This window comes from Zootoca vivipara, chromosome 4 (genome assembly GCF_965207765.1).
Source record: "Zootoca vivipara chromosome 4, rZooViv2.hap1.1, whole genome shotgun sequence".
Lineage (NCBI taxonomy): Eukaryota > Metazoa > Chordata > Lepidosauria > Squamata > Lacertidae > Zootoca > Zootoca vivipara.
In genome coordinates, this window is record NC_142587.1 from 63,340,146 (window position 1) to 63,362,453 (window position 22,308).

The window sequence follows — 22,308 nt, forward strand, 5'->3', positions numbered from 1 at the left end:
TTTAAAAAAAGACCCACTATGGCCGTCCTGTCATCTCAGCTTCTTAGGCAGTAGATTAATGGCCTGACTCAGCATAAGGTAGTGTCCTGTCTCCATTCTACAATAGCAATTTGCTCATGGCTGGAATGGCATTTAAATCCATAAGTCTAAATTCCAAGTCCACCAGCATCCACTGGACCACAATATGTGTCAAGGGGCAGTTAAGCAGCTATTAATACACCCATCCTATTTTATGCCTACTTTAAAAACAACAACCCCAAAACAAATTAACCTTATAATGCAAGCGAACACAGAGGGAACAGAAGAAGAGCTTACATAGAAATTCAGAGAATCCCTTTTGTTCACAGCACACAATTTACAGTCCTTCGGTGTTCAGTCACTGGTGGGAGTCTAGCTATTATGAAAGAAAGAGGGAAACTATTCATAAGCCAGCCAGGGGAAAATGAGTTCCATAACTTTCTCTAAGCCTATTATGTTTTGTTTCCTATACAGTATATTACACTGCTGATATTTGTATCAGACTTTGCATCTTTGGAGAAAGCAAGTAAATATCGGAAGTACACACAGGCCCAGCAGCGCCTGACAGAGGCATTAGTAGTCTCATTACTGCGCAAGGGTTATTTACAATACTTTACCCTATTTCGCCCCATTATATACTCAGCATGATGAAATGCCACTTGCTCGAAGCCTTGTAACTGAAGCACTGCTGTGCAAGGAAAAGAAACTCAGCAGTACCCTCTGTCCGACACCCACATGCCAGATGAGACTTTTCAACCCATGGCTCTGCAGCGCATCCCCCCCCCTCCTGACTTCTCCCATGGTTACACCAGTGTTCCGTTTCATCCTCCATCCCTCTTAAAATCCCCAATTTCTTCCTTCCCTGCCATTCTAACGCTAAATGAAACGGTAAAAGAAACATGAACTACACTGAGATCTGACATCGCAAGTTGCTGCAAGTTCCAAGCCACACGATGAGCGCCTTCAACAAAAATGGGCTTTCCAAACCGTTCAGTTAGAAAAATTGAGTTATAGAACAAGATAAAGCTTTTGACCTTACATTACCCCCCCTCTTTGGAGAAGCAAATCAAGTTTAGCCTACGGATGCACACACCACCACCACCCCCCAGAAAACTTGCATGTAGTCTCCAAGTATCACAAGACCTTCAAGGCATCGCCAGGTCTGTTGTGTATAATTTAAAACATCAGTTTAGACTACCTAACAAAAGTGCCTGAAGAAACAGAAACAGCCTTGTGTGTTTCAAATCTACCCCACATAGACCACCAGCAGCATTCATTATTTTTGTCAAGGGTGGATACGAGACAGGAATCTTGACATCTGAACAAAAATACGAGATACAGCTGCACTGGTTGAGATAAAAGTTGTAAGAACAGGAGCTTTGCAGAGCATTTTGTTTTTTTTAACTGAAGCTGTCAGAGAAAGACTGTTAAGAGGTTGGCACTGAACCAGGACACTGGGGCCAATGTTTAAATTATTTGAAAACTCTGTTGTCAGATCCTTGCTTGCTTCTATATCATCATAGAAGACAGCTCCTCTAGTAACACAGAGCCCTCTACTGTTGGGCTGGGACACTGACATTAAAAGGAGAACAGGGAAGCATTCACACCATATTAGGAATACGTTACTCACAATGATATTGTCCTTAAGCCAAAGGGATTTAGTGCTCAAGCTAGTCATGTTTTCTGAATAAGCAATTCCAGTTCATCCATGTCAGCTATCAGAAAACAATAGAATCACTTGATAGATTATGCCTTAGGCTGCAACCGTACACACCAGTTACATGGGAGCAAGTCCCACTGATTTCAGTGGGGTTTACCTCCAAGCAAACATGCATAGTACTGGAACATTAAGGGTTCCCCAAAAACTTTGTTATTTAATAAGGTCTAAGGAGTTGCAGATAAACAGAACAGTTTTGCAAACGTATCTTGCTCAGAAGACTACTGGGGTTTTTTAAATCACCATTGCAAATAAGCACAAGATTTATTCACAAAACACCAGCAGACCCACCTGAGTGTATCCTTATGTCTGAGTAGCAGGTCTGGAAAGCTACTCACTACTAATAAACAGGCAAGTGACTAACTGCAAGGCTGTTTTAAAACTAACATTATAAAATCCACATAAGCTGCTTGGCTCATTTTCCTTCAAGTATTCAGAACTGCCTTTTAAAAAAGTCATAGTGGATAGTGGGGGTGGGGAAAGAGAGATCTTATCAACAAAGCAGAAACATTTTTGCTCATCTTCATCAACCTCACATCCCATTCCACCCATGTCTTCTGCTGCATTTTCCCTATCCCTGGTTTTATTCAAGAAGCATAATTGCCAGACTAACCATGTGAACCTTGCCAGAGACACATGGGATTCTTTCCCTGCCTTGCATTCAGTCCCTCTTAAACATGTACAAGAACAATTACAGCTTTGTAGCATCTCTCATCCAGAAAAATCACAATGCACTTTACGGAACTACATATACAGTTTCGCTTCATCTACCCATAGTCACTTCTGGGATATGAACAGCAGCTGTTTAAGAACACAGGCAAGCATTGCAACAAATCACCTGATAGCAGACAGCGAAGTATATTGTACCGAGAGCGTCCCTTGTTCCCAGAGTTGGAATTTAGCCAAATCACTACTTCTACTGTTGGGGGGGGGGATTCCCAGAGGGCAGCTATCTTTGTTGCTTTACTTTTAAAAGCCTAGACGGCTTGTGGTGCTTTAGAAATCAATAGAATTATTGTAGCATACGTTTTTATGGACTAGAGCCCACTTCATGCACAGGTAGAGTTATCCTGGGGTCAGGACCCACCATCATACCCCAAGTCCTGCTGTCTCATGCTGTCTAGCGCAGGATGGGTGGGGAAGGTTTAGACATATTCTCTATGTCAGCTCTAGGCTGGTATAGCTGGCTGGTACCCTCAGGGGATCCACAGGGTACATTATCTGGAAAACCGGGGTTATAACTCTCCACCAACTGGGGCCCCACTAGCAGTACTACTCTTCTCTTCTGGCAGAGGCCAGGAGGCACCAATCTTAATGCCCCCCTCCAGTCATCAATATAGGGGGAGTAGCATTCACTCCTAGTCCACCCAAGCTTATGTCACATGCCACAATCAACCTGTTAAGTCTTTGCGGTACCACCGTGTTGCTTTCCTTGCAAAACATACATCAACTGGCAACCTCCCGTCTTCTGTTACCCGCTGACTCCGTGCTTGTCCTCGAAACTCAAAATACTTCCTTCAGCATGAAAGCCCTGCTAACTGAATTCAATTCAGCATGTGGCATCTCAAAACCAGACACAATTCTATTTAAAGCACAACAGAAAAAGGACTAGAAACTACAATATAAATTAAGCAAGTTCATGATGAGAAGTCCACTGCCTTAAATTGCAAAAACATCAACAACCCTGGTTTTGGAGGAGAAACAACACCAGAAGGAACTGCCCAGAAGACTATGATGAAAAGGCAGACTTGCTATAAGAAAGCACTGCTAGATTTGGGGGGGGAGGGGGGAAGCTAATGGTGAGTTAAAAACTTGCCAGGGACTATTGACAGAGAATGGCAGGCTCTTACCCAGTAGCAGAAGAGATGTCAGCTCCAGCAGAAAGCACCTCATCTTTGTAGAAGAGGGAAGATAAAAGGGCATCACTCTCATTCCCAGTTCACCTCTTGCTTATTCTTTTATCTTCAGCTGTCAACTGCCACCTGGTTTTATATTTCCAGAAAAAAGTGTTTTGGTAGAGTGGAGAGGGGGTATGGAAGATAACCAGCAGGGGGAAGGAATAATAATAAAAAGACAAAGTGAAGGACAAGCTTAGTGGGAGGCGTGAATGTGTCTTCAGATGCTAAATGATTATTCCAAACAGACACCACTGCTTTTCCAACACATGGTGTTTTGCAGCATCTACTTTGATTTCTCCTCCTGATTGTCTCCCACAGCACAGTAAAGAAGTACACAGTTCCTTGCTTGATCAACCCTCTCCGGAAAGAGAAAGGTGCAGGAAGATCCGTTCAACTACTCAAGTCTCTCAGCTCGAGAAGCGGCTATGTGTCCGAGGATTAACAACCTGGGCTATTTTGCAAGCACAAAAAAAGAGCCCGAAGGATGTCTGCCCACATCCGAACCAGTTTTGCAGGTGTCTCTTGCTAGTTTTCCTGGACGAAAGAGAAAACGAGGCTGAGATCGTCCTCTTGCACGGACTGCATCGACAGTTCGGGAGGGGCTTCGTCTCTTCTGCTTGCTGAACTGTAAGGATGGGGCTGATCAGCAACCCGAGCTGGGATGGCCCCGTTCAGCAGCTGCTCGCGCTCAGTTTCGCTCGCTCGCTCGGGTGCCTACAGCTCAGGTCTGCTCCTCCCTAGAAAAGAAAAAAAAAGAGGCAGGGAAACTTATAAAGCCAGGGCATAAATTGTTGCTCCTTGCTGCAAACTGCCTCTCCAAACGCGGGCGGTGTGTGTGTGTTTTTTTTGGGGGGGGGTACATACAGAGACGAAGGGGCGGGAAGAAGTGGGGGCAGACCGAGCACCAGTTCCCGCCCCGCCGCCCCTCCAAGACCCCCATCTGCGCGCGGGGAAGGAGACCAGCCCGCTATTGTTTCAGCCTCACGCACAAGACGGCCGCCTCCCCTTTCCCCAAACTGGAGAAAAGGCTCGAGCAGGGCGCCCTCGAGAAGGGAGACTGGCGGCAGGCAACTGCCCGGAGCTTAGCCGCTCTCTTTCTCTCCCCTTTCCCCGCCCTCCGGTCATAAAGCGAAGCGTAGCCCACTTTCCACGCGCCACAAACACCCCTCGAAGACGCGCGCCCCGCGGGTCCGGGAGACCAGGGCGCGCTCCTCAAGGGGGTCCCCCTCCACCCGCGCGCTCTTCCTGCCGCTGACCCACCCTAGCCACTCCCTTGCCCGGCTTGCTCGGCTTCGCGGCTCCACGTGCCGCGGCGACACCGGCAACCCCTCGGACTCTTTCCTCGGTATGGCTACTCGCCGCTCGCCTCAGTTTTGCTCTCCGTCCGGCGAGGCGCCACCTCAGCCTACCTGGCCGCTCTGGCTGCTTCCCTCAGCCCGCCGCCGCTGCTGCTGCCGCCGCCTCTCCTCCGGCGTCTCCGCTCGGGCTTCATTCTCTGCTCAGAAGCTCCTGCTGCTGCTGCTGCTGCTGCTGCTGCTGCTGCTGCTGCTGCTGCTGCAGGGGGTGCCAAGCGCTTCCTCCCGGCCGGGAAGCTCCGCCTTCTCCCCCCCTGCGTTCCTCCTGGTCGGACTCGTCGTCCTCCGCCTCGCTGCCTCGTTTCCTCGCCGCGTCCCTCCCCGCTTCTTTCCCGGCTCACCTTCAGCTCCAGGCAGGCGCTGGCCGGTGTGCGAGAGAAAAGAAACCGGGCAGGGAAAAGAGTGCGCGCGCGCGCTTGCTTCTATCTCTTTCTCTCTACAATGGCCCAGAAGCGAAGGAGGCTTGGGGAGTGCGCCGCTGAACCTGGAATGGGATCATATTTCACCCCAGGCTGTTGTGAGCCTTTGCTTCCAGCTGGCAGCGAGGTATAGAGCAGGGCGGGAGAGAAGGATAAGCCTCCCTTTCAATCATTAACCGTTGCGGGCCAGTAAAAGCAATCACTGCACGTATGTCAGGCTAGACCGGTAGAAGGCCGGGCTGGCACCTTTTTCTCTAGTGCTGCTTCTTGTGTTGTCGCTTAACAGGACAGTTTCGAGGATCGCAATATGGTGAGTATAATCAATAAAACACACACACCATTAGGTTATAGGGCTTGTACCTTCTGGGGTGCTTTGAACTGAAAATTTACAGTTTTATAATTAGGAAGACGGTGGGAGCAAAGGAGCCACCACATTCCAGTCCTCCCTGTCCCGTTTCCGCAGTTCTGACAACCAACGCAAAATGCTGCAGCTCCAATGACTTAAAACTGCTTTGTATTTGGAGTAGTCCCACTGGGAGTTGCTCCAAGCTAAGTGGTTTGAAGAAAACAGCTGTCAAACGGCCAACAAGTCCCACCCACTCAATAACCCGTTAACAACCCTTGTGTGTTGAAGCACAGTGTGAAACAATAAAAGCGAACCTGGTCAACAAAAGCTAGCCAGACTTCACAGAGTGGAATGTTAAGAGCTACGATAATGGGACAAGTTCTAACCCTAGATACCTGTTTTAGCAGTGCAGTAGTGTGCCTTGGGTGTACTGCTGCATCATGCATGCCGCAAGAGCAAAGGTGACTGTGCATTTACGCATGAAACGCAAGTTCCAGCATGACCTGGCACAGCACAAAAGACTCGTTACCGGTTCTTACCTGTGGGACCAAATATGTTGGAAGTGAAAACGGATGCTTCCAACAGAGTAGCATAGGCAAATTAACTATGTTGAAATTCCATATGCTGACTTGGCCAGAACCAAAGTTCTTTTGAGTCATGATGTTATAACGCAAGATGTGTCTAATGTGGGAAAGAGTGAAACAGCAGGTTTAGAGCAAGTTCGTGCAAATAAAGTGGGCCTTTCCTTTTCCTAGGAAATAGGCAGAGGAAGTTCTGTGCTGAATTGGCTGAATGGATAACACAGTGACGCAACATGGATAAGGGATGGAGGGGGTGGGTTGGGCAGGGTGGTACAGAACTGGTACGGTACATGAGTCAACCTGGCCCAATGCTAAATTTCCAGTTCCAAGTTTTAGGATTCAGCCAACTCACTCTGAACATGTATATAAACATAAATTTATTCTAAGGGAAGTGTACTTAAAGGAGGTTAAATGGAAGGATTGCACATTTACCTACCCAGAGGCTTCGAACATCTTCTGATATCCTTCTCAGGTTGCCACTGTCAAACAAGGAATTGTAGGTGTCTACAAGAGGAAGGGGCAGGATGTGGTCTAAACCACTGAGCCTAGGGCTTGCCAATTAGAAAGTTGGCGGTTCAAATCCCCGCGATGGAGTGAGCTCCCGTTGTTCAGTCCCAGCTTTTGCCAACCTAGCGGTTCAAAAGCATACAGTGCAAGTAGATAAATAGGTAGCACTCCATCAGGAAGGTAAGCGGCATTTCCATGCGTTGCTCTGGTTCGCCAGAAGTGGCTTAGTCATGTTGGCCACATGACCCGGAAGCTGGCTGTGGACAAACGCCGGCTCCCTCGGCCTATAGAGTGAGATGAGCGCCACAACCCCAGAGTCGTCTGTGACTGGACCTAATGGTCAGGGGTACCTTTACCAGAGGAAGGGACTTTTTGGTGGTGGTGCTCCTGTTGTGGAATGCACTCCCCAGAAAAACTTGCCGTTGTATATTTTCAGTAGCAAATGAAAACTTTTTTTATTTTCCCAGATATTTAAAGATAATTTAAGATCTTCAGAGTTTTTAGCTGTGCTAAGGTATGTTTTGCTGTTTGTTTTTTAGTTTCATACTGTGAGGTAACCATCACTCAGGATTCTTTCATTGTTTCAGATAGTGTAACCTGGGAGCAGAAGAGATGGAAGTGATCACAGGTTCTGGGCAGACATGTATAACTGAGTTATTACAGAACCTCCCATGTCTTTAATCTTGTATAAATCTTGTACAGCTTATAGACCAGGCATAGGCAAACTTCGGCCCTCCAGATGTTTTGGACTACAATTCCCATCATCCCTGACCTTGGTCTTGTTAGCTAGGGATCATGGGAGTTGTAGGCCAAAACATCTGGAGGGCCGAAGTTTGCCTATGCCTGTTATAGACAGTAATATCAACTGATTGATAGGATGCCTTGTCTTAGAAAGAACTGTGGAGAGAAAGAAATGTTTTTGTGATGTTAGGAAACAAGTGACTGTGTCAAAAAGAATCAGGTCTCCAGTGGGTTGTATATATTTTATTTAGCATACCCCTATACTATTTTAATTGAGCATTTGATATTTTTAACCAGGGGTAACCATAGAAATATGTATTATCGGATATTTGGAAGAAGCAGAAAATTAGCAAGTGCTGTCAGAAAGCTTATTTAGCTGTTACACGCTGCTCAGTCTTCTTTCAGACTATTGCATTCATGCATAGTAACAATAGTATATATAAAGAGACCATGGAAATGACTTTATAGCATTATAATATTAAGCCCATTTCAGTTAAATTAGATTATTATAATAAGCACAGTCTGTTAAAGACTGTTAATAGGCACCTGTGTGCTCCGTCTGGATCCCCTTAATCTCTTTGTCAGCTCTTTCCTGACCTCAGTAATAACATAAAAATAGCTTAGCTCTCATTCTTCTTCTTTTTGCCTTCAGAATTCTTTAAAAGTAGGCATTAATTTTTCAGAAGCATTTTTTAAAGCCAAACTTCTTGTTTATTCCCATTGCACAGAAGGATCAAACGAGGTAAGGCAAATTCACTCCTCTTCATGGCCATTCCAAAATGGAGTTGTGACAATTCAGAAATCCTTCTTTTGCTGCTTGGTGGCCCCCTTGCCTCCCTCTCAAAGCATTCCTCGGCCTATGCCTCATCTGTCAATTTTCCATTGTACCGCATACAAAATGACTATGATCCTAAACACAAACATAAACTGATGTAGTTTCAAATTGTTTTTTTAAAATATTTTTTATTGAAAAGAAACTTTTAAACAATACAAATTGCCAATAACATAACCAATTACACCCCCCCTTTTTCCTCCCATCCCTCCCTCTCCCACCCTCTAAGGACTTCCCTCAGCTCCCCTCTCTGGTTTGTACATATTGTTCTCTGCATGTTGTAAAATTGTACATATCATTGCTTTATCTATCATGTGTTCTACTAATAAATTGTGGATACTAATAAATTTGGATGCCAAGGAGTCTAAATCCTTTTGTTGTCTTTTTAAATAGTCTGTAAAAAGTTCCCATTCTTCTTTGAAGTCACGGTTGTCCTTCTCATGTAGTTTACATGTCAACTTTGCCAACTCTGCATAGCTCATCAGTTTTTATTGCCCTTGTTCTTTTGTTGGGATTTCCTCATTCTTCCATCTTTGTGCTAACAAGACTCTTGCCGCTGTTGTAGCATACATAAATAAGTTCTTTGTTTTCCTTGGCAGGTCTTGTTCTAGAATCCCTAACAGAAATGCTTCTGGTTTTTTCACAAATGTCATTTTGAACATCTTTTTCAATTCATTATATATCATCTCCCAAAATTTCTTGACTTCTCTGCATTCCCACCACATATGATATAAAGTACCTTCTTTTTCTTTACATTTCCAACATATGTTCGACCCAGTTTTGTACATTTTTTTACCATCTGTACATCATTTTCGTGTAATTTTCCTTCAAAAGAGAACAGCCTGTAAATTTCAAATCTGCTTTCCACAACTTTTTCCAATCTTCAAATTGTATATTATGTCCTATATCTTGCGCCCATTTTATCATAACCGATTTGACCTCGTCTTTTGTTTCCCATTCTAGCAGAACGCTATACGCTTTCTTCAGTAGCTTCACGTCTTTTCTTCTATCACCAGTGGTCGTTTGGTAAGGATATTCCTCTAAATCAAGTGTGAATAACCTTTGACCCTCAAGATATTGCTGAACTACAAATCCCATCAGCCCCAACAAGCATGGCTTTGGATGATGGTGGTTGTATGCAGTTTAGCAAATCCAGAGGGACAAAGGTGTCCCACATCTAGTCTACTTTTTCAAACAACCAGAGGCTTAAGTAGAATGTAGATACATGGAAGACTCAGAATTACTCCCAGGGAAAGACAGGTTGAGATATCCTTATCCGAAGCCATATCCTTTCATTTTAGCTGTAAAGAATAATGGGGCAGTCATTATCAGCATACAGTACTTTTTGGAAAGAGAATCTAGTACAAATTGAGAGTAATCTGATCAAAAATAATTACATTGTGCAATCACAATTAGAATACAGTAGTTATGTGTAGCCGTAATAGAAACATGATTAGTCTGGGAGAACAGAATGCATGTTCATTTAAGATAGGCTTGTGTCGATATGACTTTGACATAAAGGTCCCGCTTGTTTGAAACATTAATTCAAGAGCTTGTTTGTTTTTCTAAAATGCCAATGGATGCAGGCAATGCTTTGAAATAAATGGAACTAGATACCTATATAATTAAGGAAGCTTCTACTTTGATCCTTCCTCACTAAGACTTTGTGAAAGAGGATTAGTTGGGAGTAAAGTGTTTGGTGCTTGTACTATGTGGGTTAATGGTGGTAGCCTTCTCTTACCTTTGTAAGCCCTCGTCAACATTCACCCAATTTACATGAAGGCCTCTTGCTGGTTTGACACTGAATGAGCCACTTTACCTATCTTTCAGTAAACTGCAAGTTCATCTATCCCTTTCATTATAAAGCATTGAATTGCTTTACTTTATTCAAACCGCTATCTTACAGTCATACATGTGCTTAAACTTTACCTTGAGCAAGCATAATACGCTTCAGTTTCTCAGTATTATGCACCAAAACATTACCTAATCCATTGTTGCAAAAAGGTGATCCACTGAAAACTGGGTACATTGATACTTAAGTGAGCATCCGCAAATAGCCAAGTTTAAATCGTCCTTTGCTTACAGTGTTGTGCTTCAGTATCATCAAGTGATTTATTTATTTTTTAAAAAAAGACTGATCTTTAAGTTCATAGAAATGCAAGCACCTCATAATCTCAGTGACTGTAGCTGTGCAGTAGCAGCACCACTGTGATGGCATAAATGTGGGCATTTATAATTAGAGTGTCTGAGTTATTTATGTTTGCGGTACACAGTGATGGGTCTGGAATTCGACCTGTAGTAGCAGACAGACGATGGTTCTCCTATGGCACGGTTGACACCAGGGAAATTCTTTTTGCAAAGCACCATATGAAATAGGGGAGGGGGGGGGACTATTTTAAGATAAATCAACATGTTTCCAGATTTTCAGGGCATCTGTCACCAGGCACTACACTGTATGCTGGCTAATCCCACTGCAAATTTTATTTTAACCATTTCTTAACAGGAAAGTCTGTCAATATGTGTCTGTACCCATCATTAATCATGCCTGCGCCAGTGCCATTCTTGGGCTATGAACTGTAATCTGATTGGAAAGAATGATGCTTATCCTCGGTTTATACTAGTAACTGAGGTAAGAAATCCTATCACCCAGGAGCAGGGCAGGAGTCGGTGGTTCATTATAGGGATATTCTCGAGCAGATGTTCAGAACTGCTTGTTCAGAACTGACTGCCACACTGAAAAGTTATACCGTGCTGTAGGAATGTGGCTAATTTGTTTATTTCACTTCATGTCATTAACGTAATATTTTAATGAACGTGACAGATGCCAAACCACACATGTTGAAATATTTCTGATGTTACCGATTTGAAAAGTGGCATAACTAGGTTTCAGACGATGGGCTGGGGCTCTCAGCTCAATCATACCAGTGGCTACATCAATGTTTTCGCTGTCTTCTGTCTGTCACTGTCTTCAGTTTTTGAGGGGTTACTGTCTTTTAAGAGAGTGAGCGTTGGAAAAGAGAGTAGGAAAAGGTAGAAACAGGGAGAAAAAGAAAAACACAGAAATGGATGGTGAAACATTTAAAAGTGGTCCCACGTTGTAGGCTGAAGTTCAAGGTCGACCCATGGTCTGAAAAATTTGGACTAGTTAAAAATAGCAATAGGCCAGAGGCAAAGGAAGAAAGACTGGGAAGAAAGATTCAATCTAGGTATAGTATGGGATAACCCTATATACGGTATGTCCCCTGAAGATTGGGATACTGTACAAACATTATGGATAAATGTGCTACATCTGAGGTAACTCGTCTAAAATGTTTACAACTAGAGTTGAGATAAATAAATTATTGGATTCTGTGGTGGAAGCCTCCTCTAAAGTGAATAGGCTCAAGCTTATGAGCCTCTTCACTAGCATTTACAGTATCTGAGGCAGTGTCATCCAGATCTGTCTCCTGTCTAAGAGCTGACTTAAGCATTACCACTCTGCTGCTTTCTTCCCCCAGTCCCTAGCCTAGAAATCACCCGTGACCCCCAATGTACCCACCCTTACTTCCTGTGGTGCCCACAAAATATCTCAGTAAATATCCCTTTCAAAGTCCACCATACACGATGGATGGTTTGCTTTCCCTGCTCAATTTCTGTTTGCACAGGCTCAGCCTCTTTTACCTTGAACACACTGCTTATGTATGTCCACATTTCAATGAAAGCCAGAATTGAACACTCTCTCATCTATTCTGAACAGAGGAGAGGTGCAAAGAATGAGAGCCTTTTTGCCATTGATGGGTGGCCATGTCCACACAATTTAGTGGTCCTTTTCTGCTTTTTTACACGTGACAGCCATCTTGTGTTATGCTATGCACCCCCAAGCATGCTCACTGTCCTCAAAAGGCTGGCAATCCCTACCCTAGCTGTTACAGCTGTGTCATGCAAGGGTCTTGCAGCACTTTGAGGGACAATATTAGTTGTCCTGCCCACGCTCATACGATGGGATAGCTCAGTCGGTAGAGCATGAGACTCAGGGCCGTCTTAAGCGCCCCTGGCGCCGTGGTGCGCCGGATCTCTCCAGTGCCCTCCCGCCCCGTTCCCCAGCGCGGTGGGCGGGTGGGCAGGCACAGCGCGATCACTCCGGCGCCCTCCCGCCCTGTTTCCCAGTGTGGTGGGCGGGTGGGCGCAGCTCAAGGCGCCCTCCTGGCGGGCCGGCGCCGTGGTGCCTTGCGCCACCCAACCTGGCCGTAGGGCCGGCCCTGATGAGACTCTTAATCTCAGGCTTGTGAGTCCTGCCCCACGTTGGACAAAAGATTCCTGCATTGCAGGGGGTTGGACTGGACTGGACTTGCAGTCCCTCCCAACTCTACAGTTCTATGATTCTATGATCCTTTGAGTGTCTATAGTTCATAGGAGATACAGAGGCCAGCACAAACTTCTGAAGCGTTTTGTGCTGGCTCAGCTAACATGCATCCTTGCCTTTTGGTCCTTCTGGTCCTATGGATTGCTGATGGAATCTACTGTATTTGGTGGTTCCATTATATCCACCACATAAGTAAGGCTAAGTGATTTATTGCTAAATAGTCCAAAGCCAGTTTGAAGTCCATATTGTGATACTGGTTTCATAATTTTTTTCCTGGCAATATATAGCAAATCATGATGTATATGTGTGTGTGGTATGCAAAAATCACAATGTGGGGAAAACTGTGAAGCCAGCCAGTGCCTCTACATAGCTCCATCCTTATTTCAGTATATTGCGCTGTTTAGCTGGTGATATATCACAAAGTTGAAAACCAGATATTTCCCAGCCCTACACTTGAGTAGGCATATTGTTTTGGGCTTAAGGCAGTATATCTAACATTAAGATAACTGGAACTGGATGTTACTCAGTTTCTTCATAACCAAAGGAATAAGGGTCTTTGTTGTTTTTTAAACTGCAGCAAGAGGTGGAATCTGTAGCTGCTATCAAAAAAATCATAGAGTCGTGCGTATAGGGAACATATTTTCTTTGATCAACAATATGTTCTTCCTCTCAAACAGCTTGCTCCTCATGAGGTCAGAAAGTGTTTGGCTAGAGATTTTCCCTCTTGCTGTTTCATCTTCCCATTCTGTCTTTCCTGTCAAAGGCTGAAAGGAGTCGAGTGAAATTGAAACAGGCACTTCCTTGACACTGAGAACATTCATGCTTCACCCCCAATATAGATGATCCGTGTGCTGCAGAAACATCTGCTTCTGACCAGGCTGGCTCCGGCTTTCCATATTGTATGGTAAGGAACCACTGATAAAGTAAATCACATGTCAAAGATGAGACACAAAGGTGTAGTAAGGGTAACGATAGCTGACATGCAGTATAAAACTCAAACACTATTTTCTTTGGTGCAGCCAAGTGGTGCCTGATTACTAAAGGGAAGAACTGGATGAGAGACCTGCCTGATTCACACCTTACACTGAAAGCACATTCATTGCTCATGTAAAGCCCATGACTTATGGGAGAATGCTGGCAACTGTAGTTTCCCAGAGTTGCAATTCCCATCATGCTCAGAGATTTACAATTCCCATCATGCTTAATAAACTACAGTTCCCATGATTGGGGGGGTGGGGTGGGGCAAAACCATGTGCTCTAAATGTGCTTTAAATGTATGGCGTGGGTCCGCCCACACAGTTAATGGTTGTTTCTCTTTCCTCACAAGTTGTGCTTAATTTAATATCGTCACACTGTGCATTGTCCAACTCTATCAGTGGCTGCCAGTAGAAATGGCGGCAGTGTTCATCACACAGCAGCAGGTTGTTGCATCATATATTGTACTAATTTCAATGAGGCAATTGGATGTGGTGTACAGGCAATACAGAGTAGCTTAGCTCCATGTCTCTTCAAAAATCTGGTTCTTCAAGTATGTACAGGTACAATTCCCTAGTTTCCCATCTCTCACTATCCTTACACATTTATGCCCATTTGCCTTAATTTGCATCTAGTACTTTATCTTTACAATCTGAATTCTTCAGTCTATATAAACTATGCACTCTTAAACAAATTTGCACCTTTTGTTTTGTTTTTCATACTTTATTTTAATTCTGCTAGTTAGGAGGAGCAGTAAGGAATTCTACAACAGTCTCTTAGCCCTAGAAATCTTATTCAGCAACTCCCAAAGCTTCTAAAATTTCAGTTGGCAGTGTCTGCACACTTTCAATCAATTAGAATAAATCCACTTTCAAGTATATCTTTGCAAGCTAAGTTTTCTTAGAAAACTGAATTTTGTGGCTATCACACAGGACCTTAGACCATTCCTCTAAGTCAAGCTGCCATGTATCTCATGCCCATTCTCTTTCAATGTTTCACTTATTGGGTTTTCTGAGATAGAGAGAAACCTGAAATAAATGTTTTAAATAAATGTTGTTTTTAAAATGTTTGGTCTGTTGATGACATTGTTGTGTGGAGGTTAAAAAAATGAGCATGAGCAGCACTAATTCCACAATAACTTCCTATCTAGAAGTGTCCAAGGTAAAAATAAAAAAAGCCTTCTATTTACAAAACTAATTCTAAATTGGACTTTAGTTCATCTTCTTTGGATTCTACCCCTTGAAAATATATTCTGTTCTTTGTAAGTAGCTGATAGACCGAGGCAACTCTTTGTCATTGTTGCTTGATGTTTCATATCTGACAAGGTGAACATAAAACTGGCAGTGCTGGGCTTTTGTCTGAAACAGTCAGAGAGGATTTTACTCGGGGACATTCCTTATGAAACTTATTACTTCTGGGCTCTTGGCAATCCTTTTAATAAGCAACACATCTTTGGGTGTAAACCCCTGCTGTTTGTATTGGAGTGTAGGTTTAAAGAGACTGGAAAGAGATGGGAGGGTTTGTTTATATTGTTATTTGTTTGTATATCTCAGAGCCTTTGGGCAATATGATGCATTAGAAATCTGTGAATAAATACAATTAAATTTTAAGCAGTGGAAAAAATTACCCAGGCAAGAGCTCCAATCCCATACCTATTATTTATTCACAGGGCAGAGGATGTTATATTCATTCCTTGCAGAGTGGCACACTGATCTGGGCACTTTCCCACATTTGTCGCAGGTGTAGTTGATACTCATTAGATACCATAGAGGGGATGGCAAGTGTATGTCACAAATTCACAAAGGTAGCAAAGATGCCAGAGGCTGATGGCAGTCTTAGCAGATAAATGACCATACAAAAACTGCTTTGACCTGAGGAAGACTACTGACCTATCTTGCCCTGAGCAGTCTACTTTGAATGACAACAGCTCCTCAGATTCTCAAGCAGAAGTATTTTCCAGCCATTCTACTTGATTTTAAAAAAAAATCCTGGAGAGATTAGGGAACCAGGAACCTTCTACAGGCAAAGCATATGTTCTGCCCTTAAGCTATATGCCCACTCCTAAGAAATAAAAGAATTGATCAGAAATTCCCTCACCTGATCAGAAAGTTCTTCCATTACAGAATAGGATCTTGTTTGCGGACAACTTGAAATTTGACAAACTGAGTTCAAGGAGAGCTACAAGGATGGTGAAGAATTCAAAAACATGGAAGGAAATCCATTTTCGGATGTTTTAACGGATTAGATTATTTAGGCAAGGTATTGTTTGAAGTGGCTACCTGCAAGATCCATTTGTAGTGAAGAAGACAACTTTGTGTATGGAAAATTATATACTTTGGTTCATCGTGGTGCACTCTGGGAGCACCATAAGGGATGCTGGGATCAGCTAAAGCCCAGCACTCATGGGAAGATGCCTCTTTGCCCTTTAAAATGAATGCTTTGTTAACTGAATTACCGTACCTCCTGACTGTATTCCCCCCCCACACACACACCTGATTTATATGTTAATGTAGAATGTGCTTCAGTTGTGAAGAGGCTGTTTATTTGGGAAGTGGTAAGATCACAGACGGTTATCTGCCTAATTGGCTTAGTGTCTCCAGATGTGGCAAGAAGGGGTCTGAGAACTATTGGGGAGTCTCCCTGGTCTGTGCTCTGAAGTGCTAAATGAGGGGGAGGTGGTTTGACTCTTTTCATCTGAAAGATGGATGTACATCTATTTGTTATTGGCCAGTTCATATTTACACCATTGTTTTAACTGGTTACTTCTCGGGACCCCCACGAGGTAGATTTTGCTTTAAAAAGGGAAATGATAATTTGCTCTCTATGCCATTATCCTGGAGTGGATGTCATCATGTGCTCGTCTAATCCTTGCTGGAGGGAAAGGGATTTGGACTTTGTTACTTTCACTACTTGTGTGTAAGTTAGTGAGACTTTATAATGATTTTATTTTCCTATTCGTAACCTTTCGTTGAGAACTGTATTTCTGTAGTTTATTACTTATCCCCGTTTCTTTAATAAATTCTAAAAAGGGACAATTTGTCTGAGTTTTGAATGTTTTCGGCTGCAATGATAATTTTGATACCTGGCTGCCCGACCCTACCAGTAAATCTTTGAGTTCTTGAGGGTAACTCAGTGGTGGCAGTGAACTACCTGATTAAGTTTTATGTAAAACGTGATTGAGTGAGAGAGCACCTCGGCTTGCCCTTGCGGTGTCCAGTGACTCCCCGGAGAGGGGGGCAGGAGCAAAGGGGGTCCAAGAGGGGTGTCTCTTGCTCAATCACTACACCATTCTAACAAAGATTCTGTTATATGTGTCCAAATACTGTGCCCACTTCTCTGGGGTCTTAATAACCATGCTGCAGCTATAAAACAGAATGAGGTCCATTTCCAGTAACTTCCAGAAAAAATGCAATTCAGTATGCATCTAAAAACAAATCTATCAGACTGGCATGGATGTCCTTCCAGATGCTTTTGGATCATAGCTCTCATAATCCCTGATCAGTCCACCATGTTGTCTTGGAATTATGGGAGTTATAGTCCAAAACACCTGGAGGGCATCATGTTGAGGAAGACTACAGTTTTCTTATAGACACTAAAACTAAAACTCTCTCTAATCCTAAGGCTAGAACTCAGAGTCACCCACTGACATTGATTGGCGGCAAATTTGAGACAGACAAAAGGAAGCACTTCACATATTTATCCTACTACTGCAGTGTGGGGGGATAATCATTAAGGTAGGCAACTTTTTAAAAAAGGATTAGAAAAAGTAATGAGGGGAAGTATCAGCTGCCCTTAGCCAGGATAGCAATACAGAGCTTCCTATTCAAGGGCTATATACCTTTGAATATCAAATACTGGACATAAACAATGGGGAAGGCCAGTAATTTATGTGCTTCTAAAGATGGTTAGAGTTTTTGGACTAGATGGAGCATGATCTGATCCTGCAAGCTAGTTCTAATGTGTGTGTATTGAGGTTTATTTATTCAACAATATATAGATATAGATATATATTGTCTTTAGGCCTTTTGAGGCAGTTTATTAACAATTAAAACCTCAACACTATTAAAACCAGGAAACATTAAGAACAAGCCCAAGATCAAACATATAAAACAAATCCACAAACAGGCAAGACTACTGGCTTTTCTTTGTTTTCTTTGAGCCAATACATTTCTAAAAAAATAACGGGAGAGAAGGTGCATGGGAAGGGGAAGGAGTAAAAAACATATTCAAGTGTATTTTGATTTGTTTTAAGCTGTCAAGACCTGCCTCACAGCATCTGCAGAAGTATGAAACCCAGTGGGTAGCTAATTTCCTACCCACTCTAGTCCAAGATCAGGTCATTTCACACAGGTGTTTGCAATAGTCAGATTCCTCAAGCATCCCAAGATCACCATGCAATAAGTTTTGCCAGCATAGCAGGGTTTATGAACACCCCACTTCAAATACCCCACCTCGGCAAATTCTTGACAAGCTGGTTTGGGTACTCAGGGGAGTTCTGGAACTCTGGTGTTACATTCAGAATTCCTTTTGAAAAATGTTAATGTTGAGGAGAAACACGATAGGCCTCTCGTGTCGGTGCTGCAATCATAATTGGCATCTCTGGATCACTAAAACTGAAAACGAGACCCATATGCAAATGCAAAGCCTCATAAAGCCCCAAGAAATCAAACCAAAAGAAGAAGATCACATCATGTGTTGTAAACTCCTTTGCTTTTGAAGACATGCGTAATGCTCTGTTTACCTTACCAATGATCATTAAATGCCATTGCTGAGGATAGAGCTCAAAACTGCCCTGGTAGAGGCAGGAAGGAACATTTAAGAGCAGAAAGAGCATTCCAGGTTCAAATATTATTTCATCTGGGCTGAACTGTTGCCTGCACAGAAATTATTTAAAATATTTTTTGGGAGGAGCCCATATTCTCTCTCTCTCATTCTCTCTCTCTCTCTCTCTCTCTCTCTCTCTCTCTCTCTCTCTCTCTCTCTCACACACACACACACACACACACACACTCACACACACACACACACACACACGAGGTGGGGCATGGGGAGAGAGCAAGAGAGAGACAGGATGCAATGTTAGCTATATGAATAAAACTCTTAGCACATTTCCAGTGTACCAGGGTTATATATGTCATAGGTTCTCTGATGTGATTTGAAAGCAGCATTCTCAATATGGAATGGTGCCTGATTTGCTTTTCTTTCAGCATTTTCATCTGTTTCCTTCACCTGCAGCCTTAAGGGGCAAGGGGGAAATGATATCCAGTGTGCTGAAGAGGAAGCAGATTTCCTTCCCCCTTGCAGGTTTTAGTGCTCTTGGCTCATTCTCTGCTCATCATGTTTCATAGTAGGGTTTCCTTTAGGTTGCTATCCTTTCATTCCCTCTCGCTAATAGGAAGCTCAGCTGGTGAGAAGATCTTAGCCGTGGAGAAGTCAGGCGGTATCAGCGTGCTCAGGCGAGTCCCAAGGTTTGTAGAAGTACAACAAATCTTTAGGGGCAGAATCCTGAAGGGGCAACGCACCCCACAAAGCAATCCGATAAAGACTGAGCATGGCCACTTTCCACAGGGTGCTGAATGTATGTTTCTGGGGGTTTGGTGAGTGGAGAACATAATGGAGTATCTCGGAGGAGACTATGGCTGGTATGAACATGAAACAGGAGCACTTCGCACTGCAACATTTTGTGGTAGGACCTGCTTGTTCCCTCTGATTGGTTAAAACATACAATGGTAAAGAATCTATTCAAAAGTCAAAGAAAAGTATAATTCCCTAAGGAGGCTACTCTAGATTCTCAATTCACCATAAAATTACTACTGGATGGCCCAACAGTACAAGGGAGTTAATAGTGTGTTTGGACTTTGAAAAACCTTTTGACAAAGTACCTCACCAAAGTTTCCTGAATAAGCTTAGCAGTCAAGGAATAAAAGGAAAATCTGTCAAAAGTGGGAAAATCCCATGTCTCCATCTCTTAATTCCTGGGAATGAGGATGTTTTGTTATGGCTCCTATGGTGAAACAGAATTAGAGAAGGCAAGCAAAAAGACTATAAATTCATTGAATAATGGAGTTTATTTGTATTTTATTGGAATAGTAAAGCACAAGTTCAAATTAACATTCTTGGAGGCGCACACAAGATGCAGCTACAGAATAATATAACAAAATTTAGTCAACTTTGTTCTTGTAAAATCTTTCTATAAACTTTGAGTAACTAAATATAAACATAAGTTTTTATAGTTTCTTTGGAGTCATTATAGAGCAGAACAATTGTATTAGTCTATAAAAATTAAGATTTTTATGTTTAGTTTGCCCATATATACCATGTTTCATTTATCTATGAATCCAGTGTATAGTTTTATATTCTATATTTTGCAAAAAACATTAAGAAAAATAAAAGGCCAGATTTCTCTTTGTTCCTCTTTGTCTGTCCGTCTGCCTGCTATACAGAGCCCCTGTCAATTCCAACGCATTTTCCCCTCTGCAGCTTTTGCTATTTGGGGATATTTCTTTCTGTGAGTTTTTTCCTGGTGGGTGCTCTGTTGTTTAGAGAACAAATACTGAACAGCATCCTAAAGCGAGAAATCCAATTTTTCTATTCTGCAAAATGCTGTATAAAATGAAAACTTTTGGAAAGCCACTTGATTGCATTTTGACCTCTTGGCCTTTTTTAGTTTCTCCCTTTTTCTTCTTCTTCTTCTTCTTCTTCTTCGGTGTATTGTGTAGATTTAAGCAGACCACTGAACAATTCCTAAGGGGATAGTGGTGTTCTGCTCTTTGTAATAACCTCTAAGCAGCACCCTATAGAGAAGAAAGCAGTTTTCTGGAGAAACCTTTTACCCTAATCCAGTTTGGTGGAGCCCTCTGCGGCTAGAAGCATCCAGATGTCCACAGATGGGCGACAGACCGGGTGAGCAAAACAGGTCCTGTCTGTGTAAATCCCCTTTTTTAACTAACCAGTAGATCTGCATAGGTCAGCTCTCTGGGAGGTGGTCTTGGGGGTGGTCTTGGGGGGGTTGGATTCTGGCTCCTGCTCCCTTTCCCCAACAAACACCAGACTGGTAGAATTCAAGCATCTCCAAAAGATCTCTGTGCATGTTCCTTTGCACCATGCTCTATAGCTGAAAGGAGAAGAGTTAAACATGGGCTAAAATCTCCTATTGAAATCATACCTTAAAGATATTGTCTGAAGAGAGTATTGGTTGTGAAATAGTGTTGAGCATACAGCTCCACCAGAATACCTCTAAATCTGTTCTGGAGCTTCTCCCAATCCTCCAAAGCAGATTTGGGGGTGATGCAGGGCATATGTGGGGTGTGTATGTGTGTGTATTTGTGTGGTGGAGAAAGGAGAGGAAATCTTGCACTAATGCTAAGGAGCAGGACAAGGAGAAAACCACTCAAACCCATGCCTAAAAATCTGTGGGTCAAGCAGAAAATGGCTCAGACCCATGCTTTCTAGGCACTACACAGGCAAAAGTATGGACAAGCCCTAAATACCCTTCTTGGGGATAAATGCCATTGAATTCAATGTAACTTTTGATTCAGCATGCTTGGGATTGTGTTGTCAGTGTTGAAAAGTATCAGGTGATTTATTTTGAAATCTGTTAGACAGACTACCCAATTAGATAGTTGTATCTTGTTTTCGTATCTGCAGATCTCTTAGAATTATATGGAGAAATTCTTTCAAAAAATGACAACTCCACTGGGAACAGACTAGAGAGGAGACAAAACTTCACTGATGCTAAAAACTAGGGATGAAATTAAAGGGGAAGACTGGTTTCTTGTTTTTGTTTTGCAAAAGCTTTTAGCAGCTGTAAAAAGTGATCCTTTTTCACTGATTTTTTTTTGAAGGGTGCTGTGAAAGTCAGACAAGGAATTCACCTTCAGAGTGAAGGGCAGGAATTGTTTTCTTTGCTCTAAGTTGGCTTTGTGATATGTAGCTGTATATAGTATTGTGATGTCTACATGATTCCTGGCCATATTTGCATTATGAGGAATAAAATGCCGTTTAAAAATAAACAAAACAAAATGGACAAGGCAAATGTTAATTGGACAATGAACAGTAAGTAAAAAAGACAAACATGGTGGGTTTCGATGAAAATTCCCTGCCCCACCCCCAAATAGCATCTTTTACCCAGAGAATATTCCTGAGAGAATATTCAGCAGAGACTTCTGACTTTTTGCTGATACTGTATAATTGTGGTTATCAGAACATAGCTTATTTGGGTGTTTTACTCATATGAGAAGGAAATGCCAAATCCTTTCAGACTGCTAAGAACAGAAGGTCATGACATATACTATTTAGAAAGGCAAATTCTGCTGAGCATGGAATAATGGTTTATAATAGGCACTATTATATCAATGTCGTAAGTTATTCATGAGCTCCATTCATGTAATATATTGAACGGGGAAATGAATGTATAACATGTATTTATTGCCCCTGGGTATATAAATTGGTTGTGATAACTGCAATTTAAATTTTAACTTAGTGCAATTGCTAGCTTTCAAAAAATGATGCTAACTAACAAAGGGACCCTAAAGTTATCTTTCTCATGGACTTCCCCAATAATAATATAAAAACCAC

General features: G+C 42.6%; 1 protein-coding gene and 1 long non-coding RNA gene across 2 annotated transcripts in view; one reads left to right on the top strand and one right to left on the bottom strand.

Annotated features, from left to right (window-relative positions):
• IGSF3 (immunoglobulin superfamily member 3) overlaps positions 1–5,368 on the bottom strand; it is a 110,239-nt gene extending 104,871 nt beyond the window's left edge. Inside the window, exons 1-2 of the mRNA XM_035116544.3 lie at positions 5,043–5,368; positions 3,586–4,370 (exon numbers count right to left, since the gene is read on the bottom strand). Coding sequence (XP_034972435.2) covers positions 3,586–3,667 — 82 coding nt within the window. The 5' untranslated portion in view covers positions 3,668–4,370; positions 5,043–5,368. The remainder of the gene's footprint in view (positions 1–3,585; positions 4,371–5,042) is intronic.
• LOC148685968 (uncharacterized) lies at positions 5,324–16,763 on the top strand. The gene is made up of 3 exons (XR_015949628.1): positions 5,324–5,717; positions 13,520–13,660; positions 15,855–16,763. It is a non-coding gene; the product is annotated as an uncharacterized LOC148685968 (long non-coding RNA).
• The last annotated feature ends 5,545 nt before the right edge of the window (positions 16,764–22,308 follow it).